The 21191-nt window shown below is 42.4% G+C and overlaps 1 protein-coding gene across 5 annotated transcripts in view; it reads left to right on the forward strand.

Annotated features, from left to right (window-relative positions):
* LOC124169706 (retinoic acid receptor RXR-alpha-B-like) overlaps positions 1 to 21191 on the forward strand; it is an 80652-nt gene that overhangs the window by 22687 nt on the left and 36774 nt on the right. Inside the window, exon 1 of one of the 5 annotated variants that reach the window (XM_046548393.1) lies at positions 8665 to 9293. The exons of the other annotated variants lie outside the window; for them this stretch is intronic. Within the exon in view, the coding sequence (XP_046404349.1) occupies positions 9218 to 9293 (76 nt within the window). The 5' untranslated portion in view covers positions 8665 to 9217. Of the gene's footprint in view, positions 1 to 8664; positions 9294 to 21191 lie in introns of those variants that run through there. 5 annotated transcript variants of the gene reach the window in all.

A 21191-nucleotide genomic window follows, 5' to 3' on the forward strand; every position in this document is an offset into this window, starting at 1 on the left:
CAGTTTCGAAAGGGGAATTCGACCTGGCTGAGTGTATACGTTAACAGGTGCTTGGACTGGGTTTCTCGTCCCTCTCGTGTAGTGCTGCAGCTGCATTGGGAAAGATAATATTCTAAGTAGGACGAAACTTATGAATAAATTCTCCCATCAGTCCCAGTCGTGGAAGTATGACCAACTGCAACTCACCAACTGTCGCCTCATAAAATGGTAGAACGCTGAATTTTAAGCATTTGTATGAAATCCTGCCGAAGCTACATAGGGTCTTGTATTATACTCTTTTACTCATTGTTTATTCGACTACAGCAGTGAATCATTAAACATTGTTTAAACGTAAAAGTTGATCTTCTACAGTCGAAAGAGTGAGTAGCACGCGACAAACTATGAGAACAGCGAAACGGTCGTCTCCTTCATCTCGTCATAAAAAATGTTTGATTGGTGAATTTTATTGTATTTTTTAACGGAGAGAACGACGTTTTCGCATTACAAAGGCCTTTTAAAATTATCTACCCATTTTTTTGAGTTTTAAATGGCCGAAAGGTATATTTTAATTTCCGAGGTGTTATACTTGAATATTACTTGAATATTGAATGTACGTATGCTATTTGGAAAATAATTCCGTACTCTTCTTGTAAGGAAATTTTGATGTTGTCCTTCGTACATAAAATAAACCACAAAGACGAAAATCGCCATTATGGTATTATGAATTGCCGTAGGGTAAGTGACATCAAAACTACGTTTATTGCTAGTCTTAATTTGACGTAGTCTCATTGTCGTAAAGCTTTGTATTGAATTGCTAAAATTGGAGATCAAAACTGAGGCAGTGTTAATGGGATGCAGTGTGCGTGTGTCGGAGCGAAGAAGCCCGCAGCTGGATTCGCACCCGCGCGCGCCGCAGTGGAGCGAGCCAGCGTGCCTGTCCTTCGTGGAATGCGATTACATCCATTGTGGCTCCCTCTCCTCTCGTTGGGAATGTGAAGAGGACACTACACTGCTAGCATGTAGCATCATCCTGCTGCTACTGCAGCGACTTTACTATGCTACATATTGCGAGGTCCAGTAAACGCTCACGTAAAATTTGAACATCCGGAAGAAATTCCATTTGCGAGGGAGTGTTCGTGATCTGGGAATGAGGAGCTTATGAGAGGTTCGTTGCGTAAGAGTTTGAATAAAAGGCAGTGGAGGCGGCTGATCTGGAGTGTGTGTAGGAATCACCTTACGGTGCGCCACATGTATGGCTGCTTTTCTCTGCTGCACTTTCTCCGATTTTATTTCCTGTTGTTTCATGTTTGGGTCCCATGCAAGAGAAGCGTACCTTAATTAAGATAGGGCCAACCCATGATTTATTATGGGCCTTGCTGCTACCTTAGACTTTTTTTTCTTTCATGAAAATCGAGAAACCTGGTGGAGGAAAAACTAATACCATTCAATTCTGTACGATCTTTGATTGTTTTTCATAGCGGTCGTCAATCATAAATTACGTCAACAGATTCGTTCTCGTGTATGTTGTGTTTTCCTAGCATAACCAAGACAAATGACGTCACACTATTTACGTGTTCACATGAAGAGCCAAATCATCTCTTTCTTTTTTTTGCGCAACACGACTTATGCGGCGCTGACGATCCAGAGAAAGCTTCTCATGACGAAGTTTTGGTGCTGGGACCGATGCTATGCCTTAGAAACGCTTTCCCTGTAAACATTATCGAAGAAACGCTTCCATTCTTTCGCGCGGAAAATGTTTTACTTCCCAACAAATTTGGAACTGGCTCAAAATATCAGGTGATCGGATTTGTGGTAGTTTGTTGGCTTCTCACCCCGCGGGTGCGGATTCGAACCCTGGCGGTGACGGAGATTTCGATCGGAAACTGCCCGACCCCCACTTAGTGCTTTGTGGAGGGCACTTCAAGCGCAGTGGGACGATGACGTCTTCCGTTCCGACAGCAGCGCAGTGCCCACGCCGGGTTTCCCTCAACACTTGCTTCCTTCGCGCTTGAGACGACGCACGTCGGAATGTGTTTCTTCCTCCGAATATCGGCATTAGCCCCGAGTGTCGCGTGATGGTCCTTCCCTGCCTTCTAGGTCTTCTCATGAAAATGCTATACGCCTTTGAATATATGCGGCTATTTAAGGGTTGCGCACAAAGGCTCGATTTAATGATGCTTGAATCGGTTTTCAAAACTCCGCATCGCGGCGACGTGTGCTGTGCGATCCATTGATTCCTAATATCTGCTCTAGATTGGCACTCGTTTCGAATAGCATTGAAAAGAAATGAACATCATCGATTATGATAAAGGACATAAACTGCGAATTTTACTCGCTAAGAAAATTTATTGCTGCCCGGGTTTCAACACATTGTATTAAGTACAATCAACCCGATGATAACATCGTGATGTAAATCCTGATGAATTTACCCTGTCGCATTAAATTTACTTTCGAGTGAAATTCGCAAATTTTCTCCCCTTTCCATCACGGAGAAATTTCGCAAAATAAACCCTGAAACCGTTCGTTTTGTTCATTGATTATTTCCGTAAGCGTGGATCGTTTCTTGCGTCCCTATTGCTCCGGGGCCGAAAAAGTGATCGCTCATTGACTCGTCACTTTTTCTGAATCACACGCTCACTCCGCCGTCCGTTTTTCCTTCGCATCCTCCGTCGCGTTCATTATTCACCGTTGTCATTCCGCTTTTAGGCAAACGCGGCGTTTCAATCGCTGATTGGCGGAACGACGGTGAGCGACGTGGAAAGGGGCGTGGCGAGTGATGGAAAAGGGATGGGATTCCCGTCCCTGGAGCCATCGCGGAGAATGATCGCGTGGAACGAATCATTCGATTAGCTATCGCTCGAAAGACGCGGTAAAACTTATTGCGTGATTCAGGTGTTTTGGACGTAAATTTTCTGTTTAGAGCCCGCATAAGTAGTAGCTCATTTCCCCGTGAAATTTGGATCACTCTGTCATCGGCGCGGGCGTCGTGTGTGGCGACTTATTTCAGGTGGTTTGGTCGACAAGAGGAAGGCATGTCGTCGTATTTTCAGCGCATATTGAACTTTAGTTCTTCTATCAAGTAAAGTATACATAATTACATCAGCCCACACTACTTTGGCATATTGCGTTTGGGATTAGTCGTGGGAATCGCCATGAAAGTTAAAAATTTCATCGTATCATGTCAATCTTGAGGAAACTGATGTATGATGCCAATGGCGTAGCCGGGAATTTCGTTACGGTCCAAAAGTAGGGAAGAAAATTTTAGAAAAACAGGGTACTTTCGGGGTTTTAAACTAATTCTAACACTTTTCATAATTGAAAAAAACTTCATTTGTTAAATAAATATTTTATAAATTCATGATTTTTCAATATTTTGTTTTCTTTTATGAAGAAAAATAATTGTGCTTTTATATTTCGAGGGGGGATCCGGACCCCCCGAACCCCTCCGCTACTGTATGATGCGCTGTATCACCTCAAGTTAAATAAACCAAAGATATACCTCAATCCATCTTTTTCGAGATATTAACCAATTTCTGCGCTTATTTAAGAAGAAATGCAGTTACTTGGCTCAAAGTGGAGCTGCAGTCGATTTTAGATTCGGTAAGCCTCCCTTTTTCATATTTCTATCGATGCATGTTGTATTTGATTGATTTAAGTGAATAGCGATCTACTGTTTTGTTTTTTCAAGAAGACTGCACACGCTGTTGACACAGCACAACGTGCGCAATCTATAACAACGAATGTAATCATGGAATGATGGCTACGGAAATAATTTATTATTGTTATGCTGCCAAATTGTTTGCCGTAAACTAATTTGATTATAGACTATGACTGTCTAGCCTCTAGTGACTAGACCGGTGAATCCTATTGGTATTGTAATATTCGTGGTGGCGCGTTATTCGCTCGTCAACCGCGGGGCGCGAATAATTGGGGCGAAGAATCCATGTTGATGATTTCCGCAGTCGCCTGGAGACCGAGTTGGAGGGAGGTGGTGGTCACGTGATCACTCCTCCTCCCCCTTTCACTTTCAACGCCACCGCTGTCTGCCGTGGGCGGAAGGCGCGCACAATCGTGAGTCTTCGGCGAAGGCATGCTGAGGAACATAAATAATTAATCATTGCACATTAAATCGGCGGGGGAAAATGGGCCACCCAAATAATGTGGACAATCAGAACGTGCTTTTCTTGTCACGTTATGATGAAAGGGACAGTTCGCTCAAGGGTTGTACATTCCTTGTTGAAGTACTATGGGGAAATATTTTAGCACAAAATAAAATTAAATTGTTTTATATAAAACAATATGAGAAGGATAAGTCGGGGGCGGAATACCCGTAGCTTGTCTGTCAAGATGGTGGTCAGTGGTCACCCGGACAGTGTTTCATACATTTAACGCTTCAAATTTAACTCTATTGCCGAAAATTCTCAATTTTATTCCTCTCCCCATGTGTTCCTTGATACCGTCATGCAGAGAATATTCTCCACCCACCTCTGCTATCATTGATCTTTCAACGAGACGACTAATTTAAAATTATGTCTTTCACCTCCACCCGAAAAATGTATTGAAAGAATTCGTTTGGTGTAAGGGAAGAATGACTACCGGCGAAAAATAATCTTCATCACTTAGCCGTTCCTTAGAAAGTTAAAAATAAAAAAAACGCTAATGTCGCCACGCAAATTTCATGAGTTGATGGCGTCACGAGGGTTCTTTCTCCTCTTTTTGATTTCCTCGTTCAGAGTGTACTTTTCACCGAGGGAAAATAACGCTTCCTACAGAGGCAACGACATGAATTACGCGAAGCCCAAACACGAGGAGTAGCTGAGATTCCCCCTTCACCCGCTCGTGACGTCATCAACTTATGTGCTACAGGGTTATCGCCGTCGATTTTTCGTCGCAATGGCAATGTAGAAGTGTGCGACGGATTGAAAAAAAGAAAAGTAAAAGTCGGGTTTCTTTATTTTTAAACACTCACGATCGAAATGAAAATAGAATTGTTGAAGGAGGTCATTGTGTCCCCATGATGGTGTTTCTTGCCAACCCCGTTAATGTCCTTCTCACGTCGTCTTTTGATTTTACACTTCTTTGATTGACACTTTGACGCTATTTATACGGCTCGGAGGCGAAATCGGAAAGCGCCACACTTTTGATCTCAAACTACATAAACGGAAGCCGCGTCTGAATTGCGTGCTTCGTGGAGTTAGCATGCTTAAGCCGTGCGCGCGAGACCGTTCAATTGTTTTCGAATGCCCGTCACCGAATATCGAAGTCATCAGGCCAAACATCTAGCTTTCAGCCTAAGCACGTAGCAACCATCGCAGCAGGCTTTACGAGTGGCTGGATTGGGCGAAATCTGAATTATCCGCCAAAAACGAGATATGTACAGTTAAATACGATAAATGTATGTATGGACAGTGGAGTAATTTTGCTATATTTAATTTTTTATTTAATATTTTAACTGTAATTTCTTTATTAAACATTTAATGAAACAGAGGCGGTAATATGACCTTTAGCAAACACTTGATTAAGACGAAATTTTATTTACAAGATAATTTGATGCGGGTGCTGTAAATTCTTCAAAATATTCAATGGAAATATTTCAATTATACTGGTACAACGTTGTTCTCAAAACTCACTGCTAATAATTGACTTAAACTCTGTGCATATGGCTTAAAGTTATATACTGACCTCTACATATTTAGCTAATTAACCAGTTGTAAAGTTGTTGCCACTTCAGCTAAGATGTTCAGAAACTCAATCACTCAAGTCATTGAAGAATTCTTCCAGAATGCTCAATGTTACGTAACGCGCAAGCATACCAAGCAATTCGGACTCAGCGCTTCCTGGGCTTCGCAGGTGGACTGATGTGAGGCGGTCGCACGTTTCCACGTTGTGAGCCCGTTTATCACTTGGTTTTCATCTCGTCGTTTGGGGTTGCGGCTGGACTCGGGGAGTAGTGTGACGACTGTGGTCCAGAGATAGATAGCTCCCCATGAACACGTTTTGATGTTGGAAAAATAAAAATTACGTGCAATTTTCCAAAAATAGTTTGCTCTCATGACCAGTTTCATTATATTTCACGAAGTATTAGCCAGAAGAAAATGCAAAAATATTTTGGAACCGGTTATTCGAGAAAACTATTTGATATAGTAAATAGACAGTAGTTTTTATTTTAAATATGTTAAAATGCCACGAGATGAGCCTCAAAACACTCCCCATGTACAAACGCGAAGGCTCTTGCGATAGTGTCGATGGTTTCCGGGCTTCCACCGCGTTGTTTGGAGACTGATGACGACAGTTTCGTGGGCGATTCCGCAATCATCTTATGACCTCCGTCAGAAGCGGATTTGGGTGCAAAGTGGAGACAAGCAACGCGGTTGAATCCCAGAAACCATTACCTCAAATCCTAAATTTCCTTTTGGGCGCAACATTTTGCCCATTCGACTGACGTTAAAATAGGGAGACAAAAACTAGGAGAGGTGAATGAATTTGGTTATTGGAGAAGCAGGATGACTAGCGAAGGGAGAAGCAACAAAGGGATTATTACTAGAGTATTGCAGGAGAAGAGAGTATTCCAACCATAGATAGATGTACTTGAAATGGGAAGTTTGAACAGAAGTTTGAAAACAATTGATCAGCAATTGCATTTGGAGTATGCTTCTGTACGGGAGAGAGGCATGGACAATGACGGCAGCGGGGAACGCAAGAGTGGGGCCTTTCGAAATGTGTTGGGACGGAGCTAGTAGTGAGGAAGGCCTTAAGAGAGTAGGAGAGAAGAAGTCTTGGGAAAAGCATGATAAGAAGACATCCAAATTTTGAGACAACATGCCCTGATGAAGACAGTTGATGGCAAAGAAAGGAGAAGGAAGATCTCGAATAAATATGGTACAGGTGAAGAAGGTTGTAAAAGAGAGGAATAATGTTGGTGTGAAAAGATAATCTGCTGGGAGGATCTTACATATTATGTAGTGACTCACTCACTCTATTAAGGGGCATCGAATCGATTGCGTAGTCGTAATTAATTGGAGTTCTCTTCGCAGATATTGTCATTGTGCTGCACTTGTCAAAATTAAACTTCAGAGGCTGCATTTCTCTGTGGTTTTCATTAAGCATCCTGTTGAAGTTTAAATCTATGAGATTATCTGCTCAAATAAATCTTTTTTCATTCATTTCCGCAGTAATGAGAAAAAAATATGAAGGAATAGTATAAGTAAACAAAAAATGTTTTGATAGGATTTTAAAATTAAATACAAAAATTTACATTATTGTAATGAGACTCTGCACTATTTAATGAGAAATTTGCGTGTTTCGTCATAACATTCGGAAGTTATTTTTGCTAAAATTATTTGTGTGACAGTTATCCTCGACGAGGGAGAATATCTATGCGTAACTCAGGTTGGGAGAAAGAATTTTGGGGCTCTGTTAGAAAGGGGGCGCTCGCTGCTAAATTTTCGTGTGAGCTCGGCCGCCACCTTCGTAGGAGTACTCGTCAGTCAATCATGAGTATTTTCTCTGCGTACAATTATTGATGCGTATAAAGAGTGATTACAAGTATGAATCGGTCCACAAGGCATGTTAGAGAGGTTGTTTTTTTAGCGCGCACGGTCCAGCCCACCCCAATCCTTCGCTCTTGAGATTGACTCCCGAGTATTACTAATAGGGTGGTTTCCTATTATTTTTTTATTGCCTAAATCGAAAAATTGTTACTCCTGGAGTGCGCATTTCACGCTCTTAGATTTTCGAATGACGATATCTATTTTTCGCGATTAAATGAAAAGTGAAAAATTTCAAGCGCGCGAAAACGCGACGGCTAAGTTTGAATGCTGGAAAAAGTCCGTGTGACGTATTTCTGGTTCCAGCTGTCGCCGTGTGAGGTGACCTTGGGGCGAAGCTTTGAGCGCTGATACGACGCAGGATGCTAGCAGGTAGCAGAGTACCATGCTTCCGACCATAGTCAGTTTTAATAGGTGATTATTAAGAGATGTTTCCCTTAGCTCTGTGCCTCATGCATGCATTGGTAATTTCAGACAATGTAAAACACCTATCTACTCGTATAAAAACTAGGTCCCTGTGACGTTACGTGGAGTGGCATCGCATGGGCGCCAATCTGGCCTTTTTCAAATGAGGTTAAAATTGACCATTGCTATTCGTCTAAACTGGGATTTCTAAAACCAAAAAAATTGTATATTATGAATGCACTAATGGTGGGTAACGAATCGCAGTCAATGCATTTCGTTTTCTTTGATGAAGGAAACTACCCTATTATGAATCTGTAGTGATAATAATGGCATTGCTAGTAACAATCAACTATGAGTCGTAACGATAGGAGAGAAAGTGTAAAGAAAGAGGGTGGGTGGTGGTGGTTGCACTGACCTGGTCAATGGTTAATGAGTGTGGTTGGCAGCGAGTCCTCTCTCTCTCTTTTCTGCTCAATTCTCCCTCCCTCCCTCCCCTCCGCGGCGGCCACACCCCTTCTCTCCCCCACCCCCCGTCACCCGCTGCATCTCCCCTCCCGCCCCTCTCTCGCCACTCAAGTGCAAGGTGAAACTTTGCCAAGGCCGACCGGGTGGGCGGATATCAAGGGGGGGGGGAGATTCTCTCTCTTTTTTCTGCGCGCTTTAGGGGGGGTGAAGGGGGTGGTTGGGGGGGGGGGGGCAGCCCTAGTGTGTGCTGAGCAGCGCAGTGTGTCCTTCGAGTCGTCGTCGCGGAGGAGGCGCGCAAAGGAGTAGTCTCGGTCCGATCCGTCCTTCTCATCCGTTCTTCCTCGTCCGCGACCAAGGGCAGCCGCGCGCACAGACTAGCACCCCCCCCCCCCCCCCAATCCGTCCTTGACAATTCCTCTCGTGCGTGGTTTTCAAAAATGTCTGCAGTGCGATCCCTTTATTTGCAATAAGAGTGCTTTCGGTCGCGAGATATTGCATTTTAAAAGCCATGCATTTGGTGGCTAACATCGTCGTCTCGAGTATAAACTTCTGCTTTCAGCCCCATTTATAGCTCATATCCGCGCGATATTCGGGAACCTCTGTCATCAGCGTGCATTCGCCAGGAATGCCTTTGCGGCTTCATTGAACACATCTTCTCGAGTGTAGATTTCTGTCATCGGCCTTGATTGTACTTCAATTGTCCGCAAAATTCGGGTCGCTCTGCCCGTGAGCGACGCGGGTGTCTCCTTTGGTGAACAACCCGTTTAAATGCGCGGTGTCTGAGACGAGAATCCTTTCCGCTTTGGTGACACTTGGGAAGAATGCTGAAGAAGGAGAAGCCGACGATGTCCGTGACGGCCATCATCATGGGCGCGCAGCGGCACTGGGACACCACAGGTGGGACACCACACCGCACCACTTGGATCATCGTCCACATCCACCTCCTCTCTCTCTCTCTCTCTCTCTTTATCTCCATCGACAGTGTCTGTGATCGAGTGCTTGTGTTCGGCATTGCCGTGTTCTCTCTCCCTGTACACCGCCGAGTGCTTAACAAACCCTCCCCTATTCCTTAAAACTGTCACAAGTGAATAGGAGAAGTGGAGGTTGCCTCTGTAGCACCACGCAGTGCCAATTAGTGTAGTAGGCAGACTAATTTCGCCCCATTTCCTCGCAACGTGCGTGTGTGAGTAAGTGTTGTAACTCTGGTTGTTTTCTCATGGAAATGAGTTCTACTTTCCGTGTAAAATGATGATGCTGTGTAGCGGCGCCGTTTCCTCCCCTCCGTTACATCAACCCTCCCCCCCCCTTACTCCCTCTCTCCCCCTCCCTCCACCCCCCACCCTCCTCGAAGATGTCCGTTTGTTGGCATTCGCAGAAAGCGCCGGCCGTTCCCACTCTCGCGTTGAGCGCATTCTCTGCAAAACTCCGCGGCTTGTCTGTGGGAGGGACGGCGTTCGTTCAGTTGGCTGTCGTTGCATTTTGGAGCGAGGCGCGTGGAGGGACGGTGGAATTTCCCGTCATCTTCACTGCTCACCAATTGTCCTGGTTCGCTAATTTTTATTGGCCAACGAGTTTAAAAAAATGAAAGGGTCCTTATTTATATTTGTTCGATTCCTTGCATTCTTGTGAAGTCATTAGCGTAGAGAAATCGATGATAAGCCTCATCCCTTCCGTCATTATTCACGCCCAGCAAAACAACGCTGCCACTCGGCCTTGCGCTTGGGCCTCGCGTGGTTCGTTGTCGTTCACACTCTTGTAAGCGATTGCTTCCATCGACGAAAGCTTCTCTCGGAAAGTTTTTATCCGACAGAACTATTGGCGTCGCCAACTCTTGATAATTACACGGCAACTTTCGCCTTTTCGTTATTGTGAATTTATGATTCTCTTTCCTCGCACGCGCAGTTTCATTCGGTCCAGCACGCATTCGATTCTTTTTTGGTGCGAAAGTGGCGCAGAAGGGGGGCGGTTTGGGGATTAAACCCCCCCTCCCCCAGAGCTCGGAGAATTTTTAAAGTTTAATCGATTTTACTTAATTGGACTAGTATTACTTATAGAATAATGTAAGGATTATAAAAATATCCCTCAGAAGGCCGTAAAACTTACCATTTTGAACCATTTATCTTAATTTTTTCTGGGGTAGGGCCCCTGCACCTCCCGCTTCCCTTGGTAGGTATTCCATACCCCACAACTCCCCAGTGTTAGTTGTGCCTGAACCCCCCCCAGCTTCAATTCCTAGCTGCGCCCCTGCTGTGCGATGTATGTAAACCGATGTATACGCCTTGTGTTCGGTACCTAATAGACATCGCATATCCCCATGGCACCAATCGTTGTCATACGATGTCTGAATTCGTGTATATGGCGCACAATGGAAGCGTGTGTGAATCACACATCCATCCACACGCTCAGTTTCATTCGTTGTCTGAGGCACACCCATTTCTAATCATAGGTGAAATCAACTCTGGTTGATTTTTCAATGAAAACATTCATTGAATATTACATTTCTTAAAGTAACTGCTTACATAAGAATCATTAAAATATTTTCCTGGGACCTAAACCATATCACAAGGTAATGTCTCCATAAACACTGGTACATAATAAACACAGTCATAGACACAATAAATTACGATAACATTGTCTTGTAACTGGAAAATGTAGCAATAAATAAATTAAATTGCTAAATATTTTTTGAATCTATCGTAGCTAATACAAATCTGATGTAAAATACGTGCGCGTAAAGAGGTTCATTCGTTTTCGACGGCCTCCAGTGCGAGTCGGAAGCCCTTTCGCGAACCTCAACCCTTTCGCAAATTAGCTGATGATGCTCCGAGTTCATGTCCAGCAGAACTCCGCTTCACAGCTACTCCTCGGCATCTTGTGCTTGGTTCTCACTCTTATTGTGAGCGATTGCTTCCCTCAACGAAAACTAATCCCAGAAGGAGTAAATGAGCCGGGGCTCACCAACTTTAATGACAAATGGGCAGTGGCAACTCTCGCCTGTTCGTTATTTTGAACTTATGATTTGATTTCTTTCTTTTAACTGGCCCAGATGAGGCCACAATTCGGCCCCCTCTTCCTCTGGACCAGGGCTCTCTTTACAAGGTTATAGATACGGAAATTAAGGAATACAGTCATCAGTAAAAAAATTAATATGATGATAGATAATTTATATTATTATGTAGCTAGGCCTCTTTGCATTTTTTGCCAGCTATCGGATCAGAGAGAATGTTTCCTCTCGATGTAACTTATCTTACCCTCTCATTTTTCCTGTGAATTGCATTGAAGGGTGGACGAATCGAAGCAACGTCGTTCCCTCACTTTGGCTCCGAGAGCTGTTTTCGAGGGCACCGCGGAGAGTAGGCTGCAGCACGTGTCCTGGAATATTCTTTGATCTGCAGTTCGTATATTGGGCGCATTTTAATCCGCTTCAAAAAAATGTCGACGAGTGCGGATGTTCGCAATGTTTCCAGCGTAGTATTTTCAACCGTAAGGAATAACAATGATAAGTGGATTAATGGATTTTATGGAGCACGCCATCACGACTGTAAATTTGGTAATTCAGCAGTTCAGGTAATTATGGCTTATTTCCCAATTTAATTGGGATCCCTGTGATTGTCAGCGATGGCGAAAATTGAAGTGCGCGGAGGCTGACAGCACATCTTCAATCGACCGGAGAAGCTCATTTTGTGTTGTTCGTGACATTTTTGTGGGCGGAGAAATTGATAGTATTGATGGACGTAGGTAATGCAAGTTAGGTATTTTAGTGACCGTTGTACATGAAAGCTTGCTTTCCACCTCTTAAAGTGTTTGGCAGGGGGTGACCAATCACCGGATCCCCACATGTCACAAACACGAAACAAACGCACTGACAAAAACCAGCGTGTTCCTATTCATGCATTCAGGAGTTTGACAATGCAGTGTACCAGCGATAGCTCCTCATGAACATTTTTCTGTGCTGGAAAAATAAAAATTATTTTTAATTTTCCACAAATGGTTTGCTCTCACGTCCAGTTCTATTATATTCCTTACTATTTTCACAGTAAATTATATTAGCCTGATGATAAGGCAAAATTTATTTGAAAGCGGTGATGAGAGAAAACTGTGTGTTGTACATGGCCAGTAGTTTTTATTTTATTAATGCATATGTCAGAATGCAACGAGAGCATTGCAGTCCCGCCCCCCTCACGTGATGCACTGTGGTTCATATATATATTCATAGCGTTGGCGGAGGTATTCCCTGATCCGGGCAGTTCCAGTGGTGTTCGCGAGGCCACTGCAGTCCGTCTGTGTTTTATGCGTAGCCTCCAAGATGTTCGTTTAGGCCGCAGCATTCCAATTTCGATACTTACCTGTTTGAAATCATATTTTAAAAGTATTACATCAATTTATTTACGCTTCTAAAAATTAGTACCGTAAATCTCTGTATCATAATGGGGTGCTCTCATAAAATTAAAAAGGTAATTTTTTTGCATGTCTAGATATTTAAATTTAATTTATAAACGTATGCGAAATATGACTTCTTAATTCTCAATATTCTTGTTACTAGAGAGCTTCAAAGTTCGCAAAAATTACTAAATTCTTTTGCGCTGCAAGAACGCCCTGTGACGTCAGAATGCGAATAAGCAGACTCGCTCCATGGTAATAACAAAACAGTAACGACGATAACAAACATCTACGATGGCACTGATTCATAACTTGAAGGGTGTGTGAAAACAGTTGTGAATAGTTAGTTTTGCGGTGCGTGTATTGCGCAATGGTTGACTCCGACTTCGAAAAGTCGCATTCTGGGAACATTCTGAAGGTAGATTAATTTAGTAATTTTCTAATACTGTGGAAATCGCCGTAGATAAGGATGATGAAAAAGTAACAAGCGCTATTTTTCAAGACTGTACTGCATCTTCCAGCATGCATAAATGCTTTAAACCTTTCAATTATTCAGGATAAATATTTCCCGTGACTAAGGATGAAATTAACATATAAAAAATAAGTTGTAAGAGGTTGATACATAGGTTTTTCTAAAACTGGGACAAATAGTCTACTCTCTACTGGCACCTCGTAAACGTATTGTTTACTGGACTCTGACGTCACGATCAGCCAACATGGCGATGGGTCGTTTGGAGCGCAAGATTCAAAAACAATTTTCAAATTGGAATTTTACGAATAATACGCAGGCTAGAGAAGAACTGCTTTCACTGTAATTTTCAGCACGAAAGATATTTTTTATCGCATAATCATCCATTTTCAATGGAATTCCCATTGTAGCAGTAATTAAGAAATCGCTCCTGTTGGCTCTTGAAGCGTCTTATACCATTTCACCCAATCAATTAGCTTGTCGTTAAAAGAGCGTCGATGGGAATTTTTGTACTTGTTATTTTTCCGATTATTTTTATTGATGTTTAAATGTAAGAGAAGTGACCCATAAAATAAGCCGTGCGAACATGTGGATTTTGTTTGTGTTTCTTCAGCTCCGCCAAAAGAATACTGAAGGAAGCGACGAAACTTTTTATTGTTTCATGGAAATACTTACATACAATTCCGTTTTAAATAATAATAATAGGTCTTTTCGTGGTGCATTAATATTTTGATTGAAATTGAAATGTCTCGTAAAAGCGGGTATGCGACAAGATATAAATGCTAAACTTATCGACCTCTGTGCCGTAGTAAGAATATAAGTGAGAGTAAACGCATATTTCCCGTGTAGTCTAAATAGGAGTGGGGGATTGGTGGGAAGTGCTCCCACCGTTGGTTATCTACTCGTTGGAGGCTTCGTTTCGTGCATAGTACTGCCTTTTTTGGGGGCTGCTTTTAAATGTGCTTTCGAAAGAATGGCGATGGGTGCAAGGCGATCCATTTATCCAAGTTCTCATTCGCAGCCGGCGCCAGGTTTCTCTCACGCCTTCTTCCCTTCGTGGAGCAAATCACGTCGGCCACCTCCTCCGAATAACCGTGCTGTGTAATGAGCAATACACCCGCCTTGTTATAGCTTTTTTCCCGATATGCAGCATAATAACAACGTTAACACAAGAAGCCCCGATTGTGTCATTTTGACCCTTGAATACGTTATGAGTATATTAAATGGTACCGTTTGAGTTGTGATTATTGGAGTAAGAAACGCCTCCTCTACGTGTATGTATTTAAGGACTGAAACGTGCATCCTCAATCATTGTTTCTCATCTCTTATAGCTTTCGGAATATAAGTACTTTCGTTTGGGCCAAATCAATGCATTCGTGCACAACTACCCTCCTGCATATATTGCACTTTTGAGAAATCGTTTTATTTTCCCCTTTGTCTCTTGCACAAGCTACGCCCCCAAATTGAAACAGATCGAAAAGTCACCCAAATTCAACGAATAAAATTAACTGAACTTAGCTTTGAATCAGTTAATGTAAAATTGTAAAAAATGAAAGTTAAAAGTTAACTCTAGTTAAGTAACGATTGAATTTAATTTAAAGTTCATTTTAAAAGTTTAAAATTGATCGTTAATTTTTTAAGTCGTTAATCCCAGCCATACCACTGTCGAGCAAAACACAGCGCTTAAGCTCTGTCATTTTACGAGTTAATAGACCTCTGGACAAAATTTTAATTTGCCTTCAAATATGTTCTAAAAAATCAATAAGGATAAATATATACGTAAAACGTTTATTATATGTAATAATTTTCCATGGAATGTTTTTTAATCGCAAGAAAAGGAAGCTTTTCTCATCAGCAGACACTCCCACCTCAATACGTATTTCCATTGGCTGACGGAAATATGACGTCAGCTCATGCAACCATGCGGAGGTCCCATGAAATTCATGGGGGATCGGCGTATTTGCAAGGTCTTCAGCACGGATCGGCACTTCGTTAGCGTTTCTCTTTGCGAAGTGTACATAATATCGCCGTGACGTGCTTTTCCGAAGAGTGAAAAAGTTACTAGGGATATTATTTTGCTTCTGTGGGCATCATGGATCCTGGTTTCGATAAGGGAGACGCGAGAAACTTGCCTAAAATTTCAATTGCCTCAATGTTTACATTAATAAGTAGAAATAGTAACTACATAAATTCTGAGAACCGGGGAGTGAATATGGCTAGGTGAGTATATCGCCACGATTGGAAATTGATTTTCTTAGGGTATTAATTGATGTTAACGTTTCTAAATCCTTTTTTTCATATAGAGTCGGACGAGAAGAATACGGCGATGATGCTATAGGTTACGTGGAAGTTAAGCGTGATAAAAATGAATGCAACGTCCGTGCTCGTATTCGTAGGTTCGATTGAAGGCCTATGTTGTTGAAGCCCGTCTTTTGGAGGAGAGCGGCGAAAGCGAAGTTGTGACTCTTTCGTGTAAGGATTGCATAGCCAGTTTGGGTACGGAAGACTTTACTCTTAAGTGGTATTGTATCTTTTTTATTTGGCATTTTAAGGTAAACAAATTTTCCCGTTATTTATTTGTGTAGAACCACCTGATGAAATTTTTAAGCGGTGAAATCTCCGATTTAATAGACCTAACAATTAGTATTTCCTGAAGTGTGGAAAATATAATATGGAACTTCTTCGAAGTAGCCCACTTGCTCAAAATTTCACTTTTAAGTAACTTAGTGGGATAAACAAATACCCCTTTTTCTGTTGCTGTTCCTTACATTCTTTACCTGCAGCAAAAATATAGGAGATAAAACTATCCGCTTATTATTATTACATTTGTTACCTATCAAAGAGCTATAGGGTTCTACGGTACTTATTCATTTGGTTTTGTAAGCATATATTCGAGTTACTGTAACATAGTTAACTCCAGTCTTTCCCTAGTTTCAAGAGAGAATTACTTCAGTTAATGATATTCGAGTTTTCTTAGTAAGTACCATAATAAATCAAGAAACTGATATTCGTCGGCACTTTTTCATCCGAACAGTTCGTCGTTCACCGTCTTGGGGGACCGTGTGAAAATACTTATTTGAGGCATTCCCACTAGTATTACTGCACATAGGCACAATGCAGTACTTAAAGCTGCGCTTCGACAAATCGACGAAATACGTACGACAACAAAAACGGCGTAATATCCACAATATCACTAATTCTTTACCTCCTCTACAGTAATGCGCACGGACGCGAACAACACTATTGCATGAGCTGACGTCATTCAAGATGGCAGTGGTGCGAATTACGTTCTTCTTGCATGGCAAGTGACAGCTATTTTAAATGCTCGAAATAAAAAAATGCAAGATTATACGGCCAAAGTGTTATACCACTTAGGTTAATATTTACACGTACTTTTCAGAAAGGTCTTTACCTTGATAGGTGTCCAGAGGTCTATTCAGGGCACACGATGAAGATGCTGGTCGTGGAGTATTGTAATTTAGTCGACGGTTTGGGATGGTTTTATATATTTTAATGTTCGTTGTCACCCGGCCTCCAATCACATTCGTTTTCTGTTGAACAGAATGGTTCATGTGTGTCGTGGCGATCATTTGGTACGTGAGGCGTCGTCTCTCGAAAGAAATTAAATTATACGGAAAGAGGTAACACCCGTTATATTATCGTGCGAAAAAACGTTTTGAGGCATTTTAGAATTTCCATAGTTAATTGACTTTCTGCTAAAGGTTAAATTTGCAGTTTCCAAAGTATTTTATATGTTGGAAGAAAAATAATGTTATATTCCAATTTCCCGCCTAGAATTTCACAGGAGTGAATTACTCTAAACTAAAAAAACTCAACTTCGTTGGATTGTTTAATCAATTGCGAATAAACTTTTTTCTTTCTTTTTTTATGTGAGGAAATGAGCAATGAAAGCTAATTCCGTTGGAGTCGAAACGGTCCGTCGGAGAAAAAAATCTATTATCTGTTGCAAAATTTTTTGTACTGAAAATAAAATGCGAATTTTTAAATTTGCAATTTACAAAATATTTGATGTGTTGGAAGAAAATTAAGGTTATATTCCGATTCATCGCCTAAAATTTCACCGGAATGAATCACTTTAAACTTTAACTTTATTTATTAATTTTAATCTTAAAAAGTTAAATTTGTTGGACTTTTACCATACATTGTATTGCTTCACGAAATTTTGTTTTGCAAAAGTAGATTCGTATGCAGCTGCCTTAAATGCCGACTTTTCAAAAGTGCCTTTCCGGCGAAGGTGCTTTTCGTGATTGGCCTTCCGTTGAAGTGCTGCTGGCTGTAAGGGTTTCTTTCGGTTCGTGTGAGTCGTCTTCGATTGGATGCTCTGCCTCCCCCCACTCCAGAGAGCGGAAGGAGGGGAGGGGCCGTCGAAGGAGGGGTTGGAGGCAGGGATCGAGAGTCACGTGTTTTTAAAGGTGGGGTGGGTCGGTTCGCAGATTCCACCGCCGGCGTGCAGCAGCAGTGGAACACCGCTCCTCTCTCTCTCCTCATAAACATACCTGAAGGGCGGATTAAAGACAAAATTTGCAGTAAATTATTCGCGCGGAGTGTGAGATTCCGTTACGGATACGTCAACGGCGGCGTTCAGAGGAAAAACGAGCGCGCAACCTTTTGAAATTAGCGTTGGGTTTGGTCCATGTTGCATTTACGGGAAAGTTTAGTGTGACACTTTTGGAACGTGCAAACGTATTCTTTTTTCCATGCGCTTGGAAACCGTGTTTTGTTAGTTCTAACCGTGAATCGTGGAAGAAGACACGTCGGAATCGAAAATGATAGAATTGTCAAGTTGACTCCGGAGAAGACATCGATGCGGCTAATAACAATACACATCTCAGCTCGACTCGAATGCCGCATTTGCGACAGTTTGCTGTTTTAGCTGTGCTGAAGAGTGGGGTCCATTCCGCGCTATTTCTTTTTTAACGCCCCGAAGCTGATTATATCGCAGATCCTATTTTAAATTGATTGCTAATCTTTTCTCGGCACTCTGAATGAGGGTGGAGTGGGTCCTTCATTTCGGTAACCACCTCTCCTCTTTTTTTTCTTTGGTTGACCTTCACGTGATTAATGCCGCGTGAGTCCGGCCGTGCGAGCGACAGCCTCTCTCTCTCTATCATTCTCTGCTAGCCTCATTTTTATTCGCCGGGACGTCTCTCATTTGCCATTGTCTCAATTGCTGTCGTACCAATCAAACGGGCTGCGTCGCCAGCCTCGGCGGGGTGAGGCCCCCTCGCCCGGCTAATCAAAGGTCGTGGGTTCGAGTCCCGCCTAGGTAGGTATCCTGTATGCCGCGCAAGGGTGCGTCTTACGTTGTTTTTCGTTGGATTTTCCCGTTTCAAAGGTCTGAAATGCACTGTTTTCGGGGCAGCGAAGACAAAGCAAACGTAATTGCCGTCAGGGAATTAAAATTTGTGTGGAAGTGAAGGATAATGGTGGGAGAAATATACATGAGTCGCAGCAGAAAGGCAAAAATCGTGGATGAATGCCCGGAGCACTGTTATGTTAAAGCAGCGAGTTGGGTATTTCATTGCCATCTTGGCGCTATTGACTTCCACAGAATACTTTTTCTACCCGACTCAGACTTCTTCCATGAACGTAATATATGCAAAACAAATGATAGCGTGAAAAAAGTTGAGGCACTGGGAGATTAGTTTTCGAGATGGTAGTTACTTGGAGGTTGTGTGCTGGGCTTTGATTGCTTGAACCGTAAAGGATAGTATATCTTTGACAGCTATGCAGAGAGCATCATTATGTTTCTAATTCTGATAGAAATAATGAAGTGAGAGAGATATTTTGCCTAGGAATTCCTTTCTTCCTCAAGCCATAAGGGCCTTTGCACACTAGGCCACCATGGAAGCGCCACTTTGAAAACGAGTAACCTTGAGTGGTGAGCCACTTCATCAACCACCATGCTTGCTCAGTTTACTGTGTCCTATTAATCGTGATGGATGTGGAAGAAGCTTGTTGGTTTGCTTTTCTGTTTTTTACTTGCGGAATAAAAGGTAAAAAACAAGAAACTACTGGATACACCCATTTTTGCGCTTGACATCTCTGTCCGAGTACACTTCACCACTCATGTCCCACAACGCTGGCATGGTTTGCACTTCTAAGATAAAACGTTCCACGTCGAGCCTTACCATTATCACAAGTCACACTGAAGTAAACAAAACAAAAAAAACCTACTGGTGTCGCCACAGAGTGGCACTAGTGTGCAGTGCAATATGATTCAATGCTTTTGGGCTGGTGGCGCGTGGTGCCGTGGTGGTGAGCAAACTCTGGCCACCGCAATTTTGGCCGCGCTTCCAGGAGTGCGACCAAGCCACCAAAGCGGACCAGTGCACTATTGTACATGCAACTCAATGACTTTCGTGGTGGCGCTTCCATGGTGGCACCACCTTGGTGGTTGAGTGCCCAAAGGCCCTAAAGGACTTAAATTAATGCTATGTTGCACTATGTAGTCCAATTACTCCAACGCGCACCTTCTTTTCTTTTTAAAAGGCTCGTGTCCTAATACCCCCACTACATGACTATTGAGGTAGTTTGGTGGGTAGATGTACACCTTGCTGATTTTTTTTTCTTTTTCTCCTTATGTATGGCTGCTTTTCCATTGCTTTAAAGTCAGGGAAATAAAAAGAATTCAGACTGAGAATCAGGTAGAAAGAAGTTGAGGCACCAAGTTTTGTTTAATAACAATTTTAAGTACAGTTAGTGCAACATTATCCATATTCATGGTTGTTATTAAACCTAAATTTATGTAGTGAAGGCTGCTCTACCAGGTAAGCTGCCCCATGACAGGTGCCGACGTTTCAGGGTAAGAGTCCTCCTCCTCCACAATCCTCAGGGCTGAATGTTGTGGCTGAGGAAGTGGTCACCCTGTATAGCGGTGTCGGGGCTTCAAGTTCCCTCTGATTGGTCCTTGGTTTTAGCCAGTTGAATTCTCTGCAGGACGGGTTTCCAGGTGTTGCTGAGGGAGTAATTGCCATCTCTATTGATGCCACTGTCCACTATTCGGATCTCTATGGCCACCTTTGTAATCCTCTCCCAGTATTTCTTCCTTCGAGAGATGAGCTTCACATTTTCCAATGGATGGCATGGTTTTCATTGATACTATGTTTGGCCATCGCAGATTTTTCATGTTGACATAGCCTGAAATATCATAGGTGTTCCTTGATTCTCGTGGCACCAGTTTCCCTCAAGTAAACATTACTACTAAATTCACAAGGAATCTGGTATATTATGCGTGTCGCAATACCACTGGAACATTTTGCTCTAACTAGTTGGTCCCTAAGTTTGGTACATGGTCGGAAGATAGATTCAGATCCACTTCTCTCGGTGGTGGCTGGGGAAATCCTCGCCTGCCAGCCGAGAGGTTGTGGGTTCGAGTGGGTAAATTTCCCCTATCTAGAGCATGGTTGTTCGTGAGCTTGTAGTGGTTACATTTGTTGAATACCCCAATATCAAATGGCCAATATGAGCTGTATTCGGTGGTTTGGGAATATTTTTTTTTTTTTAATCCTGGAGATTTTGCTGGAAACCGTAGGAATTGAGAAAAATGGTTGGTTAGGTGAGAATACTTTTTGGATAACCAACTCAAATGTATGGACTAAACAGGGCTTTTGTGAATATTGTTAATATTACAATTGTTGTATTCCTGGTATTGTCTGTCACAAGTCTGAATGATTTGACAACTAGATCCCAATTACCCAGAGCTTGATGTATAAAATTACAAGGATTTTGCCTGAGAGGCTTTTCTCCAGAAATGGATATTCACTTCAAGGCACACATGCCTCTGCTCAAGGGCGTACCCAGGATCAAAACTAGGGGGGTGGGGGGCAAGCCATGGTTGTTCAAGTTGTAGGTAAGATTTAAGCATGGAAAAGGTGAATGAAATCAACATTTTAAGGAAACTGTAACAGCTCTTTATTAGTTTT

The sequence above is a fragment of the Ischnura elegans genome, chromosome 12, assembly GCF_921293095.1.
Source record: "Ischnura elegans chromosome 12, ioIscEleg1.1, whole genome shotgun sequence".
Classification (NCBI taxonomy): Eukaryota; Metazoa; Arthropoda; class Insecta; order Odonata; family Coenagrionidae; genus Ischnura; species Ischnura elegans.